This window comes from Ischnura elegans, chromosome 8 (genome assembly GCF_921293095.1).
Source record: "Ischnura elegans chromosome 8, ioIscEleg1.1, whole genome shotgun sequence".
Classification (NCBI taxonomy): Eukaryota; Metazoa; Arthropoda; class Insecta; order Odonata; family Coenagrionidae; genus Ischnura; species Ischnura elegans.
Genome location: NC_060253.1, coordinates 51376025 through 51400156, shown reverse-complemented (window position 1 = coordinate 51400156; position 24132 = coordinate 51376025). Strand labels below are relative to the sequence as shown.

The following is a 24132-nucleotide window of genomic DNA, read 5'->3' as shown; positions in this document are numbered from 1 at the left end:
GTTCTTCAAGAGCTAATAACTAAATAGGGACACCTTGAGGTCTGGCAATTTTGATATTACATGTGGTAACTTTCTTTCAGGGAATCAAAACCCCAAATTGCTCTCACCACTGATAGTGGCCAAACAATACATTTTATTGTTGCATGTTAAGTGGAAGACAAACTCATCCAAGAGTTTCCTACCAAGATGTGAGATGTAGGTTTCTTCTCAGTCCATTTATCTGATGATATTTCTTCTTTTACTTTACTTATCCTTAAAATAAAACTTGTTAAACTTGTGTGGAGACTTGTTAAAACAAGTACTCCACATGAAAAATTTACTGAGAATATAATCGCAGATTACCGATGCTTCAGACTACTTTCCACTCCAAGATTCTTGTGTAGTTATTAATATCATCCTGTATCCCTTGTGCTTACTGGTGTGAGTTTTAAGGTTTAACATCAATTACTTTTAATATGACATAGCTCATTTAATTAAAAATTATTTAAAATATCTACAGCAATCTGATTCTCAGCTATGTACTACTTGCAACATCTTGAAACTAATCCTAGTATTAATAAAATGTATTCATGGAATTATATGACCTTCGTAATCATATGATTTTATGATTTATTATTTTACAGAAATGAATAATACAGCACAAAAAAAGGGTGCTGGAAGCTGTATCATTAAGCATTCCTCTCTTTAAAAAGACTGGTATTTGGGGCAGAATATTATAGATTTGTCTTCACTAAGGTTTTAACTAGATACTGGGAAATAATTCTGGGATGATATACGTGGGAATCCCAAAAATTGGCTGAGAAAATATAAATTTACAAATACAACCACCATTAACAGAGTAAAAATAATGACTCCTGCTTTCCAAAGGCAATCAACTAAATTTAGAAAAAATACAGCTTAACTTACTTGGCATTTAAGTGGATAGATACATGATAAAACGATAGTTAAATACAAAGCTATATTCAAATCCAATACGAGAAAAACAGGGAAATTTCATGAATACCTACTTCTGCCAACCGTCTACACGTTAACCATTAGTCATTAACAATAACGGATGCCCACCATCAATTAAAATGTAAACGACGGAGAGATTGGTTATTAAGTAGATGATCTCTCTAGAAACTAAATGTTCTAAGATGCAAATACTACTATAACTAAAGGTACTTACTTTGCCGGGAACTTGGATAGCCTTAATCACCTTAGACCCCCGGATATCAAATAAACACACCATTCCAGGAGACATGTAACAATCCAAACCAACCGCATACAATGAGGAAACAGATGGGCCGTATCCATTTTCCACCGTAGGTAATTCCACAGCACAAGTAACTTTAGTGTTGGTATCTTTCAATATGCCTCCAAATGTCCAAGCTGCAACTTTACCTCCACTACGAGTAGCCACAACCTCGAATTTTGGCCCGCGGCTAATCCATGCGTAACGGTTATCTGTACCAAGAAATTACATATATAGATATTCAAAATTCAACAGAAACGACAAATAAAACAAAGTGAACAAACATACCTCGGGACAACCCTCCCAACAGCGGGTATGTTCTGTTCTCATAATCTTCGGCATCTACGTAATCAACAACTCCAGCAGCAAACTCTACACTTTTGGTTACACAACGCGGAGGCTCGTGCAGCTTCATTTTAAATTAGAGCAAGTAGGAACCACCCGCAATACCCACGTGAGCCTCCACTGTCCAATGTAGCGAACCTTACGGCATTACATTCAAGATGACACAAGGATATACTACAGTTAAATGCAGCAATGAGTTACAACGCATACTTGCAAAGTATTTTCAATTATTTTCGGTGCTTATCAACGCCTTAATACACCCACACAGCATGTACAACTTCACTATGAGATCAGCATCCCTCGCATCTCACTGGCTCCCGCTGGTTGATCAAACATTCGAAGATCTGCGAAGATCACAGGCGATGTAGTTTTCTTTCGTTAGAAAGAGTCGGTCACTCATCAACTCATCATCAAAGAAGACTCACTTCCGCCGCAATATGGGAAAATGCCCATCGTGGCGCCGAATGAGCTGAAAGACCATAGATATTTTATGGCGACAATATCAAATCTATGATATTACATTTATATCATGGAGTTTGTGGTACAGGAATTCCAAAGGCCGCGGGAGGCAGTCACTGATATCGGTCACTGTTATCGGCTCTCGCGCTTTTTTTTAATGAGTTCCAACAATTCCCGAACCGCAGCGCTACGGAATGCACCCGCCAAGTTTGACACGGGTGTTTAGCTTACTCTGAGGTGTTTACGTATACAAGTGGAAGTGTGTCAGCTAATCATTGCCAAACGGGAAACTGTTCCGCAAAACCAGAACAATTTTCGGGTTAGGCACGAAAACCGGATTTAGTGCAAAAATTCGGAAAACATGGAGCTGGGGATCAGGAAAAAATGTCCGTTAGAAGCGAAAGTTGGAACATTAATTTTGGAAAAACACCATATAGTGAGTATTCAAAGGTTTCATAATTATTTGCCTGAGGGCTCGTTGTTAAAATTGCATGTCTTAATGCATTAAAATTTGGCACTCCCATTGCCACAGGGTTCATGTTTTGTTTGGTGCAAACCAAATTTTTCAGTCTTGACCTTATGACTTCATGACGAGGGTCGAAACAAAAAAAAATTGTTTTCACTTTATTTGAAAGTTAAAATTTCCAATATAGAAAAAAAATTGATTTTCTTCGTGGAAATTAAATACCCTAGGTTTCTAGGCATGCGAAAAACAATATTTCGAGTTAAAGTAATTCCATTAATGGAACTTATTTTGTTTGAACAACATCCTAATTGTGACTATTTTTAGGCTACTAGAGTGACGACCACTAAGACTAAATGGGTGGAAAAGGAGAAGTTTGGCTAATAAGGTATCAAACCTTGGCTTTACAAGGGTGTCAATGGTAATACCCAAATACCCATGTTATTAGCTCATTGACCTTCTGAGATCATGTGAGGGGCAAACTTCACTAACGTTGTTCCCCATTATCTGGACAACCAGCCATCCTAAACATAAGGTTTTAAGGTTGATGAAGCCCTCCTATGGTTAGATATTGGAGGTCAAAGGTAACCGAGGTATGAGGCAAAGTATTCAGACAACCAAGGGGTCAAACCCAGGATTTAAGAGGATAAAGAAGTCAAAGTTGACTGGTGATGCATCTGTGAGTTTGTTTGCGTGTACTTCAGAGCAGATTTAATTTACAATTAGAACTGGAAATGGTAAGGGGAATCTCTGCATCTTCACTGATGTGGATAAAATAATTGACTCATTACAAGTACGGCACTATTGTATGATGGATGCATTTTTACCTTCCTTGAAGTTTTTTTTCAACTGACATTAATATGTATTTTCTGTTAAGAGTATCATAATTTTCACCTCAATTGCTCCATCGATTCGATATGAGCAAGAGTAAATTGGTCTGTAATGTTTTAAAGTGTGTCCTACCATGCATGTGTTTTGGAACATTGTTCCTGATGGAAAGTTATACATTTTCATACTTAAAAAGATACTGTATCAATATCATCATAGGCAGATTTAGGGGAGGGGCAAGTGCCCTCCCACCCCCAGACACTGAAAAATGGGCAATATTTTTAATTCCCTATCTATACATTCATTTTGTTTTCTTTACTACGGGTCCTCAGTCATTTAATTTCATATTAATAACTTTAATATTTAAAAAAGGAGTATTTTGTAGATTAATTGTTCCATGTTTTTAATCTCAAATATGAGATGACTCTTTGCCTGTCAGACCCTTGTGTCCCTACCCCCCAGAAAAATTTCTGGATCCGCCATTGATGATCATCCTATGTATACAAGACTTCTAGGTCGAAAAACCCATAGAGGAAAAATCATTCGCCTTGACCGGGATTCGAACCCGGATCCCTCGAGCGTATTTGTGCATTGCGGGTGACTCCGTAAAAAGTTATCACCGCGGCTAGTCCCGGTATACTTTAATATGACTTCTAGGTCATTATTCTTATTATATACTTTTGTACAAAATGGTACCCTCCAAAAATTTCGATTTCATCTAGCGTATATTTTGACCCAATAGCCCTTTGCCCCCCTCCCATAGATCTTCCACTAAGTGGATGTATATGTCAAATGGGGAATTGTTTTGAAATCAAACAGTATTCTCTAAATAATGACATCAATATATTGAAACTGGCACCTTTACATGTCATAAAATCTGCTTGTGCTGCAAATGTAATGTTTGTTTTTTTCCTGGCGATCAATAGAATTAAATATTCCTTGGGTTTCGCACTGGGTCAGGTCCTCCATGTCTCCTTCCAAAGGAGACAATGGAAGCAGACATGCAGGACCTGACCTGGTGCGAAACCTGAGAAATCTTAACTTTTCTTGTGCTGCTAATCTTAATTATCAGTTTATAATTATGAAGGAATGCATAGTAGGTGCACCTAGAATTGGTAGAATCTAGATTTTCCACGTTGGACTAAGAAAATTTCACAAATTTTGAAAACACTTTGGAATCTTTAATAATTAATTTCATAATTTCCCCTTAATATTTTGGCATCCAATAGCCTGTATTGTAGATAATTAGAATGAGATATGGGAGAATGTTCTTCCCACAAGGCACCATCATTATATGCTTAAAATATATCATTGCACAATGATTTCCTGAGACTCAGCTTATGAGAAAGCATTAAAAAATATCACATATGTGCAGGAAAAATTTACTGACGATGTTTATCATTTGTCAATCAAACTACCATTGTTCTTGCCATTTCCAAATCTTTACTCTCGTGTTGACTGGTTACCTTATTAAAGGTGCGTTGTCACTGGTGCGGCTGGAACGATAATCGTTGAACTACAGTCGTTGGACGATAATCGTAGAGCGCCTGCTGTGCATTGTCTTCAATGGCGCCGTTGTCACTGACGCGACTGTCGCCAGAGTCGCTGACTGCAGTCGTACGGGTCTGCTGCTGGAGCAGTCATAATCGCAGTCGTTGGCCGATTTTCGAGGGGTGCACATGCGAGTTTGATTGAGTGCGTAAGTGTGTTTGTGCAATGTCATCCAAAACAGCTCTAAAATTAAATTTTACACCTGAGGAAGACGAGAAACTAGTAGAGGCGATTTCTCCTCACCCTTTGATTTATGACCTGAGAAATCCCCAGTATAAGGACCAAAGGGCTAAAGACAATGTTTGGGTGGTTATATCTGAAGAAGTTGGAAGATCAGGTAAGTGTATTTCACATAATTAACTAATATAACAAACTAATAACCCCCACAGTTTGATTATGCTCTTTTTTATACTTTAGAATACTTTCTTTCAGAAAATATCATATTTTTTGCCTTACAAAATTTAAAAAAGCAATAAAAAATAACTGTAGTTGATGATACTCGTTTTCTATATCTGGAGGTCTCCAAACTTAATTATTCCTATCGGGAAGCAAATAGGGGCGATTTTTTTACCAATTTTTGGATGATATTTTATACCTATACCTATACCTTTTTTACCTATAGGTTAAGTAGTTTCTTAGACAAGAGTACCTAAAGAGGAATTTAACAATTCGGAGGTAGGCCTTAGTGGCTCGCCTTAAGCGGTATGCCAAGTGATCACTCAATTTACAAGAAGTAACTGTGATAGTAAAGAAACAAAAATACAGCAAAACCTTTTTATTAAGACATAAAAATGAACATTTAAATGTTTGTTTCGTTAATAAACCAATAGCGTAAACTCTCAAGACATGTTGGTTTAGGATCTGTCTGTTTTCTGTACACTTGATTCTTGCCAACTTACTTTCCCCTCTTCCACAAAGTATGAGGCAAAAGTGCTCCTCACGGTGAAACCCTTAACGTTTGCATAACCACCAGTAGCTCTTAGGGGGATCAAATTTTCTGTCGGTAGGGCCTCGGTTGGGTCAAGTTCGTAGTTCGCTCTTCCACTACGAGAGAGATAGCCTTCCCTCATCATGTTGTGCAAACAACAACTGACAACTATGACATTGTCAACAGTTTCTGGGAGTATATTGATTGGAGTATAAAAAACTCGAAATACCTGGCTCAAAATGCCAAAGGCGTTTTCAGAGGTTCTGCGAGCACGGCACAACCGGTAATTGAACGTGCCTTTAATATTGTTTGCAAGAGCATCTTATTTTTGGTAAGGTTTCATCATATTAGGATGTAGCTTGAATGCGTCATCTCCTATCAACACATGTGGCAGCAAAAGTTGACTGTTTGGAAGCCTTCGTGGAGGTGGAAGTAGAGTGCCATTGAAAAACGCTTTCCCCAAGGTAGATTTTTCAAAAATCCCGCTATCTCCCTCTTTCCCGTAGGAGCCGACATCAATAAACATAAACTTGTAGTTAGCATCAACAACTGCAAGCAATACTATAGAAAAGAACCCTTTGTAATTGTAGTACAAAGAGGAAGACTTCATAGGACACCTGATTCGTACGTGTTTTCCGTCGATGGTTCCGATGCAGTTTGGGAAATTCCATTTTACATAATATTCGTTAGACTTCTCTTCCAGTCCTTCTTTAGAAATGTTTGGTAAAAACAGTGGCACTAGCTTCTCCTTCAAAACAGCCAGAGTTTGTTTTATAATACGGCTTATTTCACTAACTGAAATCCTGTACTGAAATCTTAAAGAGTGATATGACTCTCCAGTAGCCAAGAATCTGGAAAAAACAAGAAGTAACGTTAAATTTCTTAGTAATTTTGTAATTACAACTATTTTGTAACTATGACATACTATCTAAATTATGCATCTAAAAGGAAACTTGCATAAAAATATTTGTCTTTTTCAGTTGCTGACTGCAAGAAACGTTGGAGAAATATAAAAGATACACATGACAGGAAGATGCGAGAAAACAGCAAAACTGGTTCTGAGGCCCCACCATGTAAAAAAGGGAAGAAGTGGCAGTTACAAGAACAACTTGCTTTCCTCCATTCTGCGGATGTTAAACGAAAGTAAGTTAAATAATATACTAAGGGTTAACGTTGATGGTATATCAATATTTGTATTGAGAATATGTTTTATTCTGGTTAGTAGTGTACCTTCCACGCGCGCAGATACTTTGGGCCAACTGTAAACTGTAAAGGCCTAGCAGTTTATGTTTTCATTATTAAATCTTTTATTACGAGCAACAGGTTACCTAGTATTTTTTATTTGTTTTCAGAAGCTTCTGCAACATCACCGAGGACAACGAAGGGAGTGCTTATGACGAAAATGATGACTCAGTTCCTTTCGATGTATCTGAAATTGAGCAAGAAACGCAAACAGATGCAGCAGCTCGATCCTCGCCTCAGCCTGTGCCTCCGAAACAAGTGTCCACCAAAGAAGTCTTGTCTAAGAACGAAACTACTCTGCCAAAGAAAACTACTTTCCGCGATAAAGTTTGTTTTGCAATCGAAAAACGCTCCAAAGAGAGAGATACAATGATCAAGAATCTGCTTGAGAAGGATGAAGAAACAGACGATATAACTTTATTTTTTAAAAGCATTGCAAAAACTGTTCAAAAGATGCCCCCTAGCTTGCAACAGCGAGCTAAGTTGGAAACATTAACTTTAATTTCAAATATAGAATCCGATATGTGGGCGTCACGTCAGGGAACATCTGCAAATAACCAAATGTTTATGATCTCTTCGCCTTCGTCTTCTGATGCCAGTTTAATGTCATCAACGTCCCAATATGGCCAAACTCAGCAGTGTGGTGGGCAAACTTTATCTACCCAGCAGTATGATCAGAGTACAACAATTATGGATCCATACAATATGCCCAGTGGAAAATCTCCAATGTTCACTAACTTCATGAGTTAGTTTATTGAGACTTAATTTGATTTAAAGAGACTAAGTGTATTTGATAATTATTTTATCGGAGTTTATATCTCACATCAGGTTTATTTTTCTTCAAATTACTTTTACTTATCATTTTGAACACCAGCACAGAACTTATGCGTCTGCTTGTTTATTCTTGTGTTAATAAAATTGTGTTATTTTCAAAATGAGCAATCTCAGTTAATGAATTTACTTTCCCTTGTTCAACCTTCCCTCCTTTGCTGGTCCCATACATTATGAAATATTCTTGAATTTCAGGTGTATTAGGTAATCTTTGCAATTAAATAATCCAACATGATGCGGCTGGGTTTTTATATGCAAAGATGTATTTAAACCTAACCGAAGCATAAAACCTTTATACTCTCACTCCTTAAACAAAAGCTCTACTTGAACCTTTTCCTATTACAATATATGGGTTTTTATAATCATTCTAAAAAATCATTGCTTTACAAAAATTAAATAAGAATAAAAAATATATCCTACCTTAACGTAAGAGCTAACTTCTCATCTCCTGTGATTGGATATGGAATGTAGTTTGAAGACAACTTCTCAAGGTCCTCATTGATTAAACTAGACACAAACTGAAACTGAACTTTGGAAAGTCTAAAGAACTCAGAAAACATTCTCTCATCAGCTTGCAAATGATTGTTTATTAATATTTTGAAGTAACCTTCTTCTGTTCTCTTTGTGAATATATTATGTGTGTTAAGTCGTGGTACACTTAACATTTCTAAAATATCTTCATCTTCTAAATCTTCAACTAACAAATAACTCAGTAGCCGTATTCTTAAACTCATCATTCAGAACTTCACTTAGCAACAGTCAAACCTCAACTGAACTAATGTTTATTAATCGCATCAGTGACAATGACCACTGCAACGATCATCGCTCGGCGATGATCGTCCACCGATAATCGTTCAACGACTATCGCTCTGGCCGCACCAGTGACAACGCACCTTAATATAGCAGAATGTGTAAGTCACTGCGGCTTTCTCATCGTCCCCCACCGGCAAAGAATAGGAAAAGTTGCACTGAAAGAAGGAAGAACTCACAAGTCGGGCACACTCACGCTTTGTTGTCTCACTTCATGAACACACCCATGCCAACTGACTACTATGCCGTCGTCTCCCTCTCACCAGCACTTTATCCTGCAGTTATTGGCTTGGATGCATGATTCCATTCATTTTACCTCTTGCCTTTATCGGCCATGTAGCACTTCCACCAGCTGAAGGCTGGATGTTGGGGTGCGTAGGAAACGAAAGGAAAGGAGAAAATGCTGAGCTTGGGTTGGAAAGGAATGAAGGGAGAAATACATCGGCTGCCTCTTGCAAATGATATTTAATTCCTGATAGTAGTGCCATTTGTATAACATTTGAAAGGAACATTTTAAGAGACCTATGACACAATAAATAATTGATTACACTCAGTACATGATCTTGAGGAATTTTCTGTTCATTAAGTCTACCTGCTGCCACAAAACGGAAGGGGGGGGACAAAAAGTCATCACAACTCAATTTAAATCACCACCTTTCCACATTGTGAGACTCAGATCAGATCAAATAATACATTCGCTACCGACACAACAAACAGTGGAGCAGAATCTTTGGTTTCACCATCTCTGGCACTGCAGGCAATCAAGTATCTATATCCAGTAGGTAATCCAGGGATACAATTACTGACAGCAAAACTAATAATCCCAAAAATTACACTTCCTACATCAATCAAGAACAGCAGATATTCCTTCAACTGCAGGGAAATTATTTAACATTTCCAAAGTGAGGATAAAATCACTTCAAAATCAAATCATAAGGAGGAAAAAACTGCAAGGAGAGAGGCAATCCTAATTTTCCATCAAACAATAAAATTTATCTGGTTGAATGATAAAAAACTATATTTATTCATGAAATGAAAACATTGAACCAAAAACAAAAAAATATTCCACAGGTCATAAATCTACACATCATTTATAGTGGTCAAAATGAACGAGTAACGCAATAATGTTCATTACTTACATCCGCATAAAGTATAAAAAACATTGGCATTTCATTGTTAAGAGATGAATTTCTTGAATGCTCATCTATATTTTCAAGATCTTGAGGTGAAAACAAATTTGAACAAGATAATAATTTTACAAGCAAATACATTACAGTGTAGCTCATCCTAATGGAGTCTTCATTTTCTTTGGTTCCACAACTCCAAACCTTTCCTTGCGTTTTCTCAGCCTCTCCTCCTGGTCCACCTGAAAATTTATTTTCTCACTTATAGAAGCATGTAAACAAAATGAACCTTAATCAAGACTTACCATGGCATCTAAAAAGTTGAGAAAATGGAGTGATAATCATAATTATCATTAGCTTCAGGCATTACTCGGGGAAATTGCATCATATTAAATAAAATAACTCACTGAATTTCACAGATGTACATATGAACAATGGGGTGTTTGCATGGATTTTTTTAGCAATATATGGAAACTTCACTTCATCCTAGATACGGAAATGCTATTTAAACTTAAATTTTGGGTAATTTTGGCCAATTCTGACTGCGTAAAAAATTACCCGGTTTGAACGTCCGCAAAAACAAGAAAAATGAACGTGGCCGCCTGTGACATCACGCGCCCGTAACTTCGAGTACTTGCCGTACGGCTATGCTGTAGCTAATGGTTACGCGCTCTCTTGAACGAAAGTCAGAGATGAACTGTGCGCAATGTCGGCATATAAATGGTGTTTTGTACCAGAGTGTACAAATACAAGCAGCAGAAACCCTAGCAAAGTGTTTTTTGCGGTTCCGAAGGAAAAGAAACGGAGGAAGAAATGGTTTAGAGCTGCAAGAAGAGACTTCAATGTCTCTCTGAAATCAACCCTTTATTGCTGCGAGGACCATTTTAAGGTATTTTAATATTTATTACTGAAGCTTATTGAATAGATGCTAATGTATGTATATGACACGTAAATTATTCATGATGAAGAGCCTTTAACATCTGCTGAATGAATCCATTAATCGGACAAGATAGCCAACGTAATGAAATGGAAAATAGATGCTTCCAAAAAACTGTAATTCAAAGGATGTAAATTGTTGACGAAGAAAACCTTGGAGGAAGCATCTAGTAGATCAGAAGTAAACAGTTTCAGCTATGATTTTGGTATGTACAGTTAAAAATATATACCTAATGCTTTTGTTCATAGATGGAGGACGACATGGAAAATTTCATGAGGTGCAAAATGGTAGGAGGGCATAAGCTATTGAAAAAATGTGCTTTTCCCCACGTATTTGGCTGCCAGGAAGATCGGCAGAGAGCTTTGCGTCAACCACACGAAAATTGCCCATGAAGAGGACTCAGCAGAGATTAATAGAAGACACACTGAGTGTAAGTTATACATATGCAGCCCTCCCTAGGCTGGTTCTAAAGATATTTGTAGCCTCAATGTGAATTGATGAATATTACAGTCTTATAATGGGAATTCTTTATAGGTACTATTGTTTGCAAAAGTCTTGTACCAAATCAGGCAGCGCCACTTTCGCTCCACAAAGATTGTGCTCAGAAACTGTATGGTTTTCGGGTATATTCAGCAAACCAACACTAGCCTTCATGGTTCAATATATGGAGAACGGGTCATTAGGTGGGTGAGATATTTTTTCATCCTTTTCAGTCTCGGGATTTGATCGCTTCCATTTAAGTGAAATTAATGTTCATTATGTTCCCCCAAACACATTGTAGCATTTAATGCAGGAGGAAAGATCGAAGGTAATTCTTCGGAGAGATTTTAAAAAGTTTGTAGCTTGGCTCTTTTTGAGCGATCTTAGCTCTTTTCAGAGAGCAGGAGATGACGAGTCGTTCACTGTGAATATGGCGGACTTTTGTTTACATCTATCGACTCGGGTTGATGTTTTTAATACAATATCTATGACATAAGATACGAGGCAGCTTTGATATTTCACCTGTTTCATCATATAAATATCTCTGAGCAAACACGTAAAATATGAAATTAGTTAATCTGATCGGCATTAATCGTTGCGTAAGTAACAACAGAGTTCTCCGACGTCCGTCAATCGGTAAAGATGTATTCCTTTCCACGTATTCAAAGTATGTCCAGGAAAACTTAATTCCAGCTAAAAGTCCCATCTTTAATGATTTTCGGATTTCAAGAGGTATTGTTTGATAATATGTTCCACTGCTGAATTAGGGTGGATGCGTATAATAACTCTACGCTGCTTTGTGGTTGATGATTAAGTTATCATATTTAGCTGCAATCATTTACACATACTCTGATGAATTCGGGATAATGTAGATTACTTACTTAGCATCATTAATTAATAATAAAACGTTATTGTACTTTTCCACACGATTTAATTAATACAACCGGTTTCGTCGCAGAGGCGACATCATCAGGTACAGAATCTGTGCCATGTTAAACAGAGCACTTGCTTTCATGCCATGTTAAACAGAGCACTCAACATCCCCCTCTCTGCCGAGAACCTCGCCATGGAAATCAAAACCATCAAAAACATTGCAGTTAAAAACAGATACGAAGAAAGTGTCATAGATAAATTGTTAAGGAAGAAATACTCCCTCCGGGCACAGAAAATGATATACCATTCATCCATTCATAATGAGCATAAGAAACGCTGGTGCAAACTGAGTTATTATGGAAATATTTCACAGGCAACCGCAAACCTTTTTCCCAGAGAAGACTTTAAAGTAGCATATTATAACACATCTAATTTAAGGGCGTTATTATGCAATACAAAAGATAAAATTGACTTAAATGATAAAAGTGGCATTTACAGACTCAAGTGCAGTGACTGTGAGGCCTATTACATAGGCCAGACTGGACGTTCGTTCCGAGTAAGAGCAGAGGAACACGGAGGGCATTTGAGAAACGGGGAGTTAGAAAAATCGCATTTTGCGAAACATCTATGGGAGAGTGACCACAGGAGCAATTTTGTTCCGGAAATTCACCACCTTGAGGGAAAGGGAAGAAGGATGGACTGCTTGGAGGAGTTGGAGATAAGGAAGCATATAAAAAAAATGGAATTTTAGCAAATGAAAATATTTTTGTAAACTATTCCCCGCTCTTGGAGATTCCCCTGAAGTTGAGTGACGCTCCAACCCCAACGCAACCCTCCCCTACCAACGTAATAGCAACCAGATAAACAAGAACAAAATAACTGTTATTATAACGGATTCTGTACCTGATGATGTCGCCTCAGCGACGAAACCGGTCATATTAATTAAATCGTGTGGAAAAGTACAATAACGTTTTATTATTAAGAATGGATTTTCACAAAGTAAAGCCAGAAACAATCAAGTTTATTAAAATCATTAATTAACTTCTCTACTTACATTAAGTAGGTTACATAGTATTAGGAAATGTGTTTGTTGGCAATATGTTTTATGTTTAAGGTAAGATTGAAATCAGTGGAACTGCAGCTCATTTCATAAAACCTTTGAAGTCGAGTAAGAAGGACGTAAGCAAATCCTTACAGAATTTCTGTTTGAAATGAATGTATATGCTTGCTTCATTAGAAATACAAATACATACCGAGTTAGAAACATAATAACAAATAATAATAACTTATAAGGACGATACCATACCGAAGTCGCAGGTGACAACATCATAATATTCCTATTGTATACACTAACCAGCCGAAACATAAAGTATGCGAAAGCCTCCGTGCTCAAGTTATAATCATATAAACTGAAGCAGTATATAAACATATAAGCTGAAGCAGTCATTTCCCTTCAAATACTCCGCCACCATAAATACATCTACTTTTGGTAGATTATTTGTATTTCCTTTATCAAAATTTACCTCTAATACCATGTTTTCGACAATTTTCCCAGTCGCAATGAGGCCTCATAGGGGTAACTAAGGGCAAGTGACATCACCAACCGTATCTTCTCCCGCTGATTTCCTTGGCACTTTAGCGATTTTATTATTCATTTAATAATATATTTCTCCATTTTACTGCATTAAAGCCTATGTTTTCTTCATCTACTTCCTTTCCTCTATACGATGAAGAAATATTTAAGAGCAAAAAATTTTATGCAAACACCCCATTTTGTGCAACGATTGCACCATCTAACAACATAATTTAAACACGAACATTCCATTTTAAAAATGAAAACGTTACAAAAAATAATTCTGTTAAAAACTAGGTAAATTAGCAAGCACCCTGTACCAAAACTTTCTATATATGTTAACTCAACAATAGCCATCACCTAAATAAGAGCCCACGACAGAGTGTGAGACGTTAATATCTTAGATCAGAGTTGACATTTATGAAAAGAAATTAGTTATGACTGTTTTTAAATCTATTGAAATGGAATTTTTGGAATTATTAAACAGTTACTGGTTTAAGTTTTTTAGATTTCAATCAACAATATAAGTGTCCTAACCGTTAGAGATTCTCTTAACACTTTCAAAAATAAAATAAAAATTCCTAAAGGGATTTAACTTACTTTTTCTAGCGTACTCGAAACCGACTGTCCAAATCTCTCTGCCCTTTTCTTTAACACTTCCACGGTGGCTCCCTAAAATAAATTTTAAAAAATACTTAAGCACATTCATAATGCAACCACAACCCTGTAAAGGACGATATTAAATATTACATACTTTCGCTGCAGCTGCAGGGGCAGTGATTCCAAAACGTGCGGCTCTTTTGCTTAGAGCATCAGACGATGCAGTCTAGACAAAAAAATACGCCAGTTAAAACACTGTAAAAGTCACATAGAGTAAATTCATGATTAACATACTGACTGACCACAGTTTTCTTCGCTCCCGCGGAGGTGACGACAGGGGTGATACCAAACCTCTCCGCTCGAGCTGCTTTCTTTGCCTCTTCAGAAACGTTAGCCATTCCACCAAACTTTTGGGATCTCATTTCTAATCGCTGATGGATAAATTTAGAAAACATACATATTAAATATTACATAAAATACTAATCATCAAAAAGAGTATCATTAGTAGCCTTTAAATTGCAAAATTACCACAAGAATAAACTAAAGTTTTGCCCAAAGCTTACCTCTTTCGTAGTAAGTTGAGAAAGCTTTATGATTTTTTTCTCGGGCTTTTCTGCAGCTTCCTGGTTTTCTTTCCCAACCGTTGGCACGGTAGTTCTATTGAGTACAATTTTTTTGGCAGGTTGTTTTTCAATCTTAGTTAAGTCTTCAGTAGAACTTTTCAGTGGAAGCTGAGGAGAAACCGCATCGGTGGGAGTCTTCAAAATTTCTGAATCCAAAACTTCTTCCGGGTCATCCTAAAAAGGCAAAAGAATTAGGAGCAATTGACACTGGAAAATAATTGGAAGAGAGCAGAGGGTCAATTACAGAAAATTTTTTTACCGCCAGAACGTCGTCGTCATCGAGCATTTCCTCAGCATCAACTACAACGGAATCTGATTCCAAAACCAGAGACCCATCTGAAAAGCAAAAGATAAATAAAACTACATGATGCCAAAAGGGAGCCGAGAAGCACAGCCAATAATGAAAATTGATGCCGACCTCCATGGAGAGCCAATTGAAGTCTTTCCAACAGTTCGGTTTTGTTTCCGGTGGTTAACAAACCTCTATTTTTCAGTTCTCTTTTCAAATCGGCGACCTAAAATCAAAGCAAATTCATTTTTAAAGACCTAAGTGCTACGAGCATGGACCGGCAAAACGATGTTGACATTGCACACACGCGTCTCCAACTCCGGAAATACTATCATAACCAGTGAACTGAAAGATTATTATACTAGTCCAGGAATTAATCATACCTTAAGTTTCGCTAAATCCACGGAATTCACTACAGCTGCCTCCTCCGACATTGTTAAAGGAATACAACGAAGACTTCCAAATGTTTCCTAATCGCCATTAACAAACAACCTGAAACAACCGATTAGCAATTTCGATGTCCTTCGATTTGCGATTTCTACGACTTCGACTACCTTCGATAGTATCGATCATGGGAGGGAGGGACTTTTGCATCCGATTCCAACCGTGAGTGATATTATTTAATGAGATTCGTTGAATATTGATATTTTATAGGTGTAAAATAGTACTATAAAGAGGAAAAATTATCACCAGGTTGAAAATTAATGTTCCGAAAACTAATTAAGGACAATACGCATACATTAGAAAGGATAGAAATGATTAAGGTAGGTATATACTAAAGGTGTACTATATGGGGGAAAAAAGTCATGAATATATATTAATGTATATGTATGTTCATGAAAAAAGTATCCTAACAGAGTTTGTGCCACCACCATCGCTTCGCAAGAGAAAGGATTCCCTTTCTAGCGGTATAAAATCCGTGAAACGAGACGAGGGAAATTCAAATACGATCTTTTTTCAGTCACCATGGCAACGTCGTGACGGTGAACTTGCCTGCCTCGCACTTGAGTTATATGCTCCAGTAAAGCAATTGGAATCGAAGTATGTATACAGGCCTGTTTTCCCCTTAAAAATAATTACTTTACTTGAGGATGTGTGTGCAATACTTACCATATATTTGCAATCGTATGCTGTGGTTATCCTTATTCAGTTCATCACTGACTATTTTTTATTTGTCTTGCATTAGCCTCTGTTAATTTTTCTGCCTATCTTTGTCTCTCTGGGTAATTAGCTGAGATGAAGTATTCAAGAGGTAGGTATCTCGCCTCTCAAGACTAATTATTGTGACTCAAATATTAACATGCAGCGGAAGATGAGCATTGTACAAGCATTATTTGGCCATTTCGTAGTCCACCAGCAGCCGAACTCCAAACTAAAACAATGCACTGAGTGAAAGAGTTCCTGGAAATGGGGCAATAAGGGGACTTACAGAGGTCATGTCCACCCCTTCCCCAAATTTTGTAAAATTCTTTTAATTTTTGTTAGTTTAATAATTTTTATATCTTTGTAAAGGAATAAAGGGAGAGTACATATATGCAAATATATGGGTACAAGTGCCAAAAGTGAGATAAATTTGCTTTTTATTTATAGTAGAGCGTAGCAGTCCCTATAATAAAATCGCCACTCTCCCGTGGGGTTTCCATACTCCCTGGACCCAGGTCATGAATGCCCAAATTTGATGCTGAATCCACACCTGCCTCGAAGTTGTCCTTTTATTTACTGCGTTGTGATTTCCAAACTCATCTCTAAAAAATAAATTTCCAATTATATATATCGCACCATCAGGATCCCCTATGGGGCACTATTTGATTTTTGTACAGTGTATATATTTATTTTAATTCATCACTCAGAAAACAACACTATTTGGCCTTTACGTTGGAGGGCAACAACACATAACTATGGACGATTACTGACATCCGTGCCCTGGCTACAGGTAACTTACCCATGTCAGACTCGAACCTGCGACCTTCAGTTTGGCAGTTGAGAACAGTGACTCACTACCAGCAAGGCAAGCATATAATTTGCCATTACTTTTTGGTGATGTTTTCTGGTGGTTTATGGTGTGGTGTTCTCTGAAATAGCTAATCTTCCACTATGTGTGGGAAACTTTGCCAGAGTTCAGCCTTTCTTCTTCCGGGAGAGTGGGTAAAAGACCTCCATAATCTTAGGGCCATATTTTCTGTTAGGCAAAATAGGCACATGCCTAGGGGCATCACAGTCCAAGGGGCACCTTCCGCTATCTCATGTGAGTGGCTACACCTAATCATAAAAATCGGGGAGGGAGGGGGCTCAAGTGAGGAGGGGTGCTCAATGGAGAGGTGCCTATGGTGTAACTTTGGGTAAATCCGGCCCTGTGTAATCTTCTGCTGATCTTTTTCTCGAAGGCCTATTGGGAGGACCTCACCCATTACAGTATGAATTTGTGAAATTGCAGATTACTTGATAAAAGTATTTCATCATCAAACCTCTGCAAAATAATTATAAAACAAAGTTTGTAAGCAATTTTCTCTTTTATTTTATGCTAAATGCTAAGAAAATCCATGGAAATACGCTCTCACTGTTTAAAACTCTTCTATGCACCTAATATCTTGCATCAATTCACCACAGCGCAATGAGAGGATAAGGCCCAGGTTACGTTGCAGACTTCAGTTGCGTTGCAGACTTCAGTTGCATGAGACCACGTGGTGTTTTGGTGGTATTTTGACGGCCGTTTAGTGTCGATCTCAAAATGAATGATCAAGAAATCAACATCAAGCTCGTTGGAGCAGTAGAGAAGTATGAAGTCCTGAACAAATACAAACTATCTAACGTCTTTACTATTGATAATAGTTCACAGCATCTTCATTGCCTGACTATGTGATAGTAAGTGCTGACGGCCAAGGCAAGGTCTAAAAAACAACACGTACCACACTAAATAAACACTCCACTGATTGCACAATAGACGAAATTGGTTTACAACCAGCCCATTGTCATTACACCCGTGTGCGGACAGGAGTTTTGTTTCAGTTCAAACTGGTCGCAGACGCAACTGATTCCCAACTGCGGTCACAAAATAGTCGCTCCGTGTGCGCTGGGCCTAATGGAAGGACAGGGAAGCAAAAGAGGGACAAGCAAGGAAGGGACTAGTTTGGTTGACTCATTCAGCGTGGAGCACGTCAATTGACGTGGTCCTGTCCAAGCCAAGATACGGAGCATGTCATATGATGTGCTCGGCCGGTCGGGCCGGGAGCCCTTTCTCCGCCTCCATACGTGACCGATATCCACTTCCGAGTCTTCCGATCACGTGCATGGCCTTCAGTAAACTTCCCTCTTTCGACCTGTGTAAAACGTTTGTAAATAGCAGTATTTGAATGGAAGTTATGGCGTGAAAACCTCTCTCTCTTTTTCTTTCTCATTTTATCGGCTGACTCTGACGACTTTCATGAAAATCGGGCCCGCATTGAATGTGTTAAGAAGGGAGGGATGCCAATTTTCTCATTCGTGAAAGAAAGAGGTTGGGCCAAAATGATAAGAAGTTCCTGGGAGAGCAGGAAAGAAGAGGTGGTCTAGCATTTTTGATGGTCTAACTTCCTGCAGTCACTCGTACAGGTGCATCTACATTTCCCACAGGTGAAGACTGAATGAAGTGATCCCTTTTGAGTTTCTCCGGCATCAGAGCATTAGCTGACTACAGTTTCTTCTGCTACAACATGCCTTAGAAAGCTGACTGCAAAACCAAATGAATGATTGTCACATGAAACAGGGTAGAATCTTTTAGACCAAGAACGATGCATATGTTTAAGCATCACCATGAAATTCTCATAATTGCCATGAGAAATAATTCCCTTGGACTGAGAATTAAACCATAGACGTTTGACTTTCCAGTAGGGATGGTCGGATCGGATACACCGGATCCAAATATCCGTGGATATTCCCTTCATCAGATACATCGGATCCAAAGTTGTGGAAGACATCGGATCTGGATCCGAAATTTTAAATAATAGCTTCAGTGAATGCATTTGCAATGAGTGCCCCATAAGGGTTGAAAGAGTTCCGATTTTCTCTTCGAATGTGCTGTTGGATGCAATTCTTGTCCTACTCGTAATGTTTTGTTTGAAAGAGCTCGCAGAGGTTACGTAATAAAAATATTAAAATGTGTCTGAAAATCTAAAAAGCATTCCTTTGATTGTATGTACCCAGATTAAACTTGAATAATTACTTCGTTTCATAGCAGGAATTTTAAAATGGATTTGGATCCGAAAATATCCGATCCGAAAGATCCGGCTTTGAAAATGTAGTATATTGGAAGTGCAATTCATATGTCAATTGTTTTGATGTAATAAAGTTGGACTCCGCCATTTTGGCGACAGTCCCTGCTCTGCATCCAAGCGTGTCGGTTGTCATTCAAGTACACTACAAATTGGCGACGAGGATGCCGGCTCTGATGGAGAAGTTCATCCCCGAGGAGGAGAGTTGGGATGCCTATGAAGAGAGGTTGGAGCAATACTTCATTGTTAATGATTTGGGTGGGGCAGAGACTCAGACTCAGGACAAAAAGAGAGCAGTTTTATTGTCCTCGATGGGGAAGTCGGCGTACGGCGTCCTGAGAAATTTGTGTGCGCCGGAGAAGCCCTCTAGTTTTTCTTACAAGGACTTGTGTGAGTGTTTAAGGAAACAGTTTAGCCCCAAACAGTCGGTTATCGCGGAAACGCATAAATTTCATCAACGGGTTCAGGGAAAGACGAGTTCGGTGAGAGAGTTCGCCACGGAGCTGAGGAACGCAGCGCGAGGTTGTAATTTCGGCGCATTCTTGGACCGGGCTATGCGGGACCAGTTCATCCTGGGGCTACGCGATAGAGACATTGTTCGCGCCTTGTATTTAGAGAGCGAGGAGTTAAGTTTTGAGGGGGCAGTGGAGATCGCAGCGGCACGGGAAAAGGCTACCGTAAATGCCGTAGCGTGCAGCCTTTTCCCGCCAACGGCGGACGTCGAGGCGGGGCCCGGTGCGTGCGGGCTTGGCGTCAACTACGTTGACAATGAAACCGCATCGGAGACGAGCGACCAGGCGGAGGTGCATCATGTCGCCGTTCGGAGGAGCGGAAGGCAGCCGAAAGGGAATCCGGCGGCATCAAAAGAAAGGGGCACCACAGTGTGCTATTGCTGTGGACGGAGGGGCCATACAAGGGCCGAATGTCGTTTTAAAAAGGCGAAGTGTGACTTGTGTCACCGTACGGGGCACCTTAAAGCAATGTGCAATCAGGGTCGTTTCGGTGAGTACCGGAAAGTTTTCTTTCATGGGTCTTATGTGGGAAGCCCCAGAGGAATACGGGTGTGTGGGGATACTAGTGTGTTGAAGAATAATGAGAGAGTAAGGGACCTTAGGAAAAATACGTTCCCATCTTTGTTAAATTTAAGGTCCGGGGTTGATTGTACGATGTGGAAAATAGCGGTTAACATTAATGGTACTGAACTGGGCATGGAGATTGATACAGGTTCTGCCATCTCAGCAGTATCAGAGGACTGCTACAAAAGGCATTTCTTAAATTCCCCTTTGGAATACACGGATGTGAAACTAAGAACCTATTCTAATGAATGCATTAGGCCGCTGGGTATCATTCGGGTGCATGTGCAGTTTCAGGGAGCCCCATACAAACTACCCCTTTTCGTCGTGAGGAATGGTGGTCCTCCCATTTTGGGCAGAGATTGGCTGAAAACCTTAAATTTTAGCTTTCAGATGCTTCACTTAGGGGCGGAAAGGTCGTTTGCGACATTAGAGGGCATCTTGAGGAAGTTCCCCTCATTATGGGACGATGGTTTAGGGACTTTTAGTAAGGGAAAAGTTTCTTTGAGTTTAAAGGAGGGTACAAGACCTGTGTATCGTGCTCCAAGGGCGTTAGCATTCGCTCTCAAAAACCGGGTGGATAAGGAGCTAGATCGGTTGGTCAACCTGGGTATTTTGTATCCCGTTGAGTTCAGTGCATGGGCAACCCCTATTGTCCCAGTAGCAAAGAGCGATGGCAGAGTCAGAATTTGTGGGGATTTTAAGATTACACTCAATCCTAACTTGGAAATTGAGAGATACCCCTTACCACGTGTGGAGGAAATTTTTTGTAAATTGCAGGGCGGAGAGAAATTCTCCACAATTGACTTGTCTCAGGCCTTTCAGCAGTTAGAGTTAGATGAAAAATCCCAGGAGACCTGTACCATAAACACGCATAGAGGGTTGTTCCGTTATGCTAGATTACCATTTGGAGTGGCATCAGCCCCAGCCATTTTCCAGAGAATCATGGATCAAGCCATGCAGGGGTTGAAAGGAACTGCTTCCTTTCAGGATGATATTATCATTACTGGGAAGAATGATGAGGATCATTTGAGGAACCTAGAAAGGGTGCTGAATAAGTTGGCTGATTTAGGTTTCAAGGTAAACAAAGGGAAATGCAAGTTTATGCTCGAGTCTGTGGAGTTTTTGGGCCACCGAGTAGATAAAAAGGGACTTCATCCTACTAATTCAAAAATTGAGGCCATCACCAAGTCCCCGATTCCCGAGAATGTGTCTCAGTTGAGAGCCTTCTTGGGATTGGTTGAGTATTATTCAAAGTTTCTACCAAATTTAGCATCTAAATTGGCTCCCTTACACAGTCTCCTGCGGAAAGACTCTGATTTTGTTTGGACAAGGGAGTGTGACAAGGCCTTTGAATCAGTGAAAGCATCAATTGTTTCAGGCAGAGTTTTGGCACATTACAGTCCATCTCTTCCGGTAATCTTAGAGTGCGATGCATCCCCTTTTGGCCTAGGGGCAGTTTTAGTGCACCGGTTTGCAAATGGACAGGAAAGGCCCATTGCCTTTGCCTCAAGGTCTCTTAGTAAAGCTGAGAGAAATTATTCGCAAATTGATCGAGAGGCCTTGGCAATAATGTTTGGGGTGCAAAAGTTCAATCAGTATATTTATGGAAAAAATTTTGTTTTAAGAACTGACCACAAGCCGCTTCTATATATTTTTGGGGAGAAGAAAGGAATTCCTCAAATGGCAGCTAATAGATTACAGCGTTGGGCTATAATTTTACAGGGGTACGATTTTCAAATACGGTACATTAGAGCTGCAGACAATAAAGTAGCAGATGGCCTTTCAAGGTTACCCTTACAGAGAGAGGAAGCTGATGTAAAAGATTTCTCCTATATTGAGTTAGGTGAAAGAGAGTTCCTCCCGGTAAAGGCAAAAGACATTCGCCAAGAGACTCAAAGGGACCCATTGCTTAGTAGGGTGCTAGATTTTTGTATGTTTGGGTGGCCTACCAAACCGGATGTAGAGTTCAAACCCTTTATGCACAGGAAGAATGAGCTGACTGTGGAGCAGGGGTGCCTACTCTGGGGAAACAGGGTGATCATTCCTGATAAATTGAGACCCGTGGTTTTGAGGGAATTACATGCAGGCCACCAGGGGATTGTCAAAATGAAATCCTTGGCAAGGTCCTATGTTTGGTGGCCAAAGTTAGATGAGTCCCTGGAGTCCTTGGTGGGTTCGTGCGAGCCGTGTGCCGTAAATAAACCATTACCGGTAAAAGCGCCACTCAAGTGCTGGGAAAGGCCGGAGAGGCCATGGACGCGCTTACACATTGATCTGGCCGGCCCATTTTTGAACAAAATTTTCTTAGTAGTGGTCGATAGTTCAACCAAATGGCCTGAGGTGGTCCAGTTAAGGAATGGGGGAACTGGGGAAATCGTTAATTATTTGCGGGGATTGTTTTCCACTTTTGGTCTGCCAGAACAAATTGTTAGTGACAATGGTTCACCTTTTACTTCAGGAGAGTTTCAACAGTTCTGTAAATTAAATGGAATTTTTCATACATTCTCACCTCCGTACCATCCAGCCACCAACGGGGCCGCAGAAAATTTAGTTAAATGTTTTAAAAATAAAATTAAAACTTTGTTACATTCAGGGGTTCCATTGCACATTGCCTTACCACAATACCTGTTTAATTGTAGGATAAGCCCTCATAGTGTCACAGGAGAGTCACCCAGCAAACTTATGTTTGGTCGCACACTGAGGTCTCGACTGACACTCTTGAAACCGAATCTGAGTTCGACAGTGGCCCTAAAACAGAGTTTGCTGAAGGAGAGTGGTGATGGGTTGAGGATCTTCCAGGTGGGCGACGAAGTGTGGGTGACAGCCTACAACAGAGGTGGCACGAGAGACTGGGTGCAGGCCACAGTGGAGGATGTTTTGGGTTCCCGAAACTACCGCGTCCTCACGGAAAAGGGACAGCGGTGGCATCGCCACATCAACCAAATGAGAAGGTCCAAGTGCAGTGAATTAAAAGAGGGGCCTTTCAAAGTTTGTATGAATGGGTTAGCCAGCCCAATGTCAGTGTTCCCCTCAGTGCCTGTGTCCTCCCCTGATGAAGAGTGTGAGCCTGTGGGCTACTGGGAGTCTAAGGGACTGTCCTCCGATGAACATGTGGGAGTTGGTGAAATTTCGAGTGCTCATACTAGAGAAAGGTTGGAATCTTGTGGAAGACGATATCCCTTGAGGCAGAGAGTGCCGAAAAAGAGATTGAATTTGTGAATGAGTGTAATTGCCTTTTTGTATGTGATTTATCATCATCATTATTTTTTTTTTTTCTCTCTCCTTGTATCTCTTGCATTCTTTATGTTGTATTTTTTTTTTTCTCCCTGGGGAGGGATGTAGTATATTGGAAGTGCAATTCATATGTCAATTGTTTTGATGTAATAAAGTTGGACTCCGCCATTTTGGCGACAGTCCCTGCTCTGCATCCAAGCGTGTCGGTTGTCATTCAAGTACACTACAGAAAATCAAGTATCCAATCCAAAAAAAATCCTGGATCCATCCATCCCTACTTTCCAGGCCATTGTGCAGACCACTACACTATGTATGTATTCAGGTTCCTGAATTCCCATGGCAATGGTACTGATTACCATATGCACTCCATTTCATGTATACAAAG

General features: G+C 39.4%; 4 protein-coding genes and 1 long non-coding RNA gene across 5 annotated transcripts in view; 3 read left to right on the top strand and 2 right to left on the bottom strand.

The window, feature by feature from the left end:
• LOC124163206 (protein ELYS) overlaps positions 1-2081 on the bottom strand; it is a 61362-nt gene extending 59281 nt beyond the window's left edge. Inside the window, exons 1-2 of the mRNA XM_046539938.1 lie at positions 1523-2081; positions 1169-1446 (exon numbers count right to left, since the gene is read on the bottom strand). Coding sequence (XP_046395894.1) covers positions 1169-1446; positions 1523-1649 — 405 coding nt within the window. The 5' untranslated portion in view covers positions 1650-2081. The remainder of the gene's footprint in view (positions 1-1168; positions 1447-1522) is intronic.
• A 1015-nt stretch (positions 2082-3096) lies between these two features.
• On the top strand, positions 3097-7934 carry LOC124164410. Its single transcript, XM_046541733.1, has 4 exons — positions 3097-3184; positions 5062-5217; positions 6789-6951; positions 7161-7934. The coding sequence occupies exons 1-4, from the start codon at positions 3097-3099 to the stop codon at positions 7798-7800; spliced, it is 1047 nt and encodes a 348-aa protein (XP_046397689.1). The 3' UTR covers positions 7801-7934.
• A 1757-nt stretch (positions 7935-9691) lies between these two features.
• Positions 9692-15709, bottom strand: LOC124163779 (SAP domain-containing ribonucleoprotein). The gene is made up of 8 exons (XM_046540863.1): positions 15574-15709; positions 15320-15416; positions 15161-15237; positions 14842-15075; positions 14581-14709; positions 14433-14504; positions 14279-14350; positions 9692-10057 (listed from the first exon to the last, which is right to left on the bottom strand). Exons 1-8 carry the CDS (start codon positions 15622-15624, stop codon positions 9974-9976), a joined length of 816 nt encoding a protein of 271 aa, XP_046396819.1. The 5' UTR covers positions 15625-15709; the 3' UTR covers positions 9692-9973.
• A 96-nt stretch (positions 15710-15805) lies between these two features.
• LOC124163780 lies at positions 15806-17655 on the top strand. The gene is made up of 2 exons (XR_006865840.1): positions 15806-16231; positions 16422-17655. It is a non-coding gene; the product is annotated as an uncharacterized LOC124163780 (long non-coding RNA).
• Positions 17656-19601: 1946 nt separating this feature from the next.
• On the top strand, positions 19602-23732 carry LOC124164409. Its single transcript, XM_046541732.1, has 2 exons — positions 19602-22024; positions 23153-23732. Exons 1-2 carry the CDS (start codon positions 19602-19604, stop codon positions 23730-23732), a joined length of 3003 nt encoding a protein of 1000 aa, XP_046397688.1.
• Positions 23733-24132: the final 400 nt, after the last annotated feature.

Excerpts from the sequence above, each read along its gene's own strand:
- LOC124164410 (XM_046541733.1), top strand. The coding sequence starts at position 3,097 with ATGAGGCAAAGTATTCAGACAACCAAGGGGTCAAACCCAGGATTTAAG. Across the intron at positions 3,185-5,061 it reads GACTGGTGATGCATCTGTGA|CTCTAAAATTAAATTTTACA; the intron begins GTTTGTTTGCGT and ends CATCCAAAACAG. Across the intron at positions 5,218-6,788 it reads TGAAGAAGTTGGAAGATCAG|TTGCTGACTGCAAGAAACGT; the intron begins GTAAGTGTATTT and ends TGTCTTTTTCAG.
- LOC124164409 (XM_046541732.1), top strand. The coding sequence starts at position 19,602 with ATGCCGGCTCTGATGGAGAAGTTCATCCCCGAGGAGGAGAGTTGGGAT. Across the intron at positions 22,025-23,152 it reads CCCATTGCCTTTGCCTCAAG|GATAAGCCCTCATAGTGTCA; the intron begins GTCTCTTAGTAA and ends GTTTAATTGTAG.
- LOC124163779 (XM_046540863.1), bottom strand. The coding sequence starts at position 15,624 with ATGTCGGAGGAGGCAGCTGTAGTGAATTCCGTGGATTTAGCGAAACTT. Across the intron at positions 15,417-15,573 it reads TGGATTTAGCGAAACTTAAG|GTCGCCGATTTGAAAAGAGA; the intron begins GTATGATTAATT and ends CTTTGATTTTAG. Across the intron at positions 14,710-14,841 it reads CTCAACTTACTACGAAAGAG|CGATTAGAAATGAGATCCCA; the intron begins GTAAGCTTTGGG and ends TTTATCCATCAG.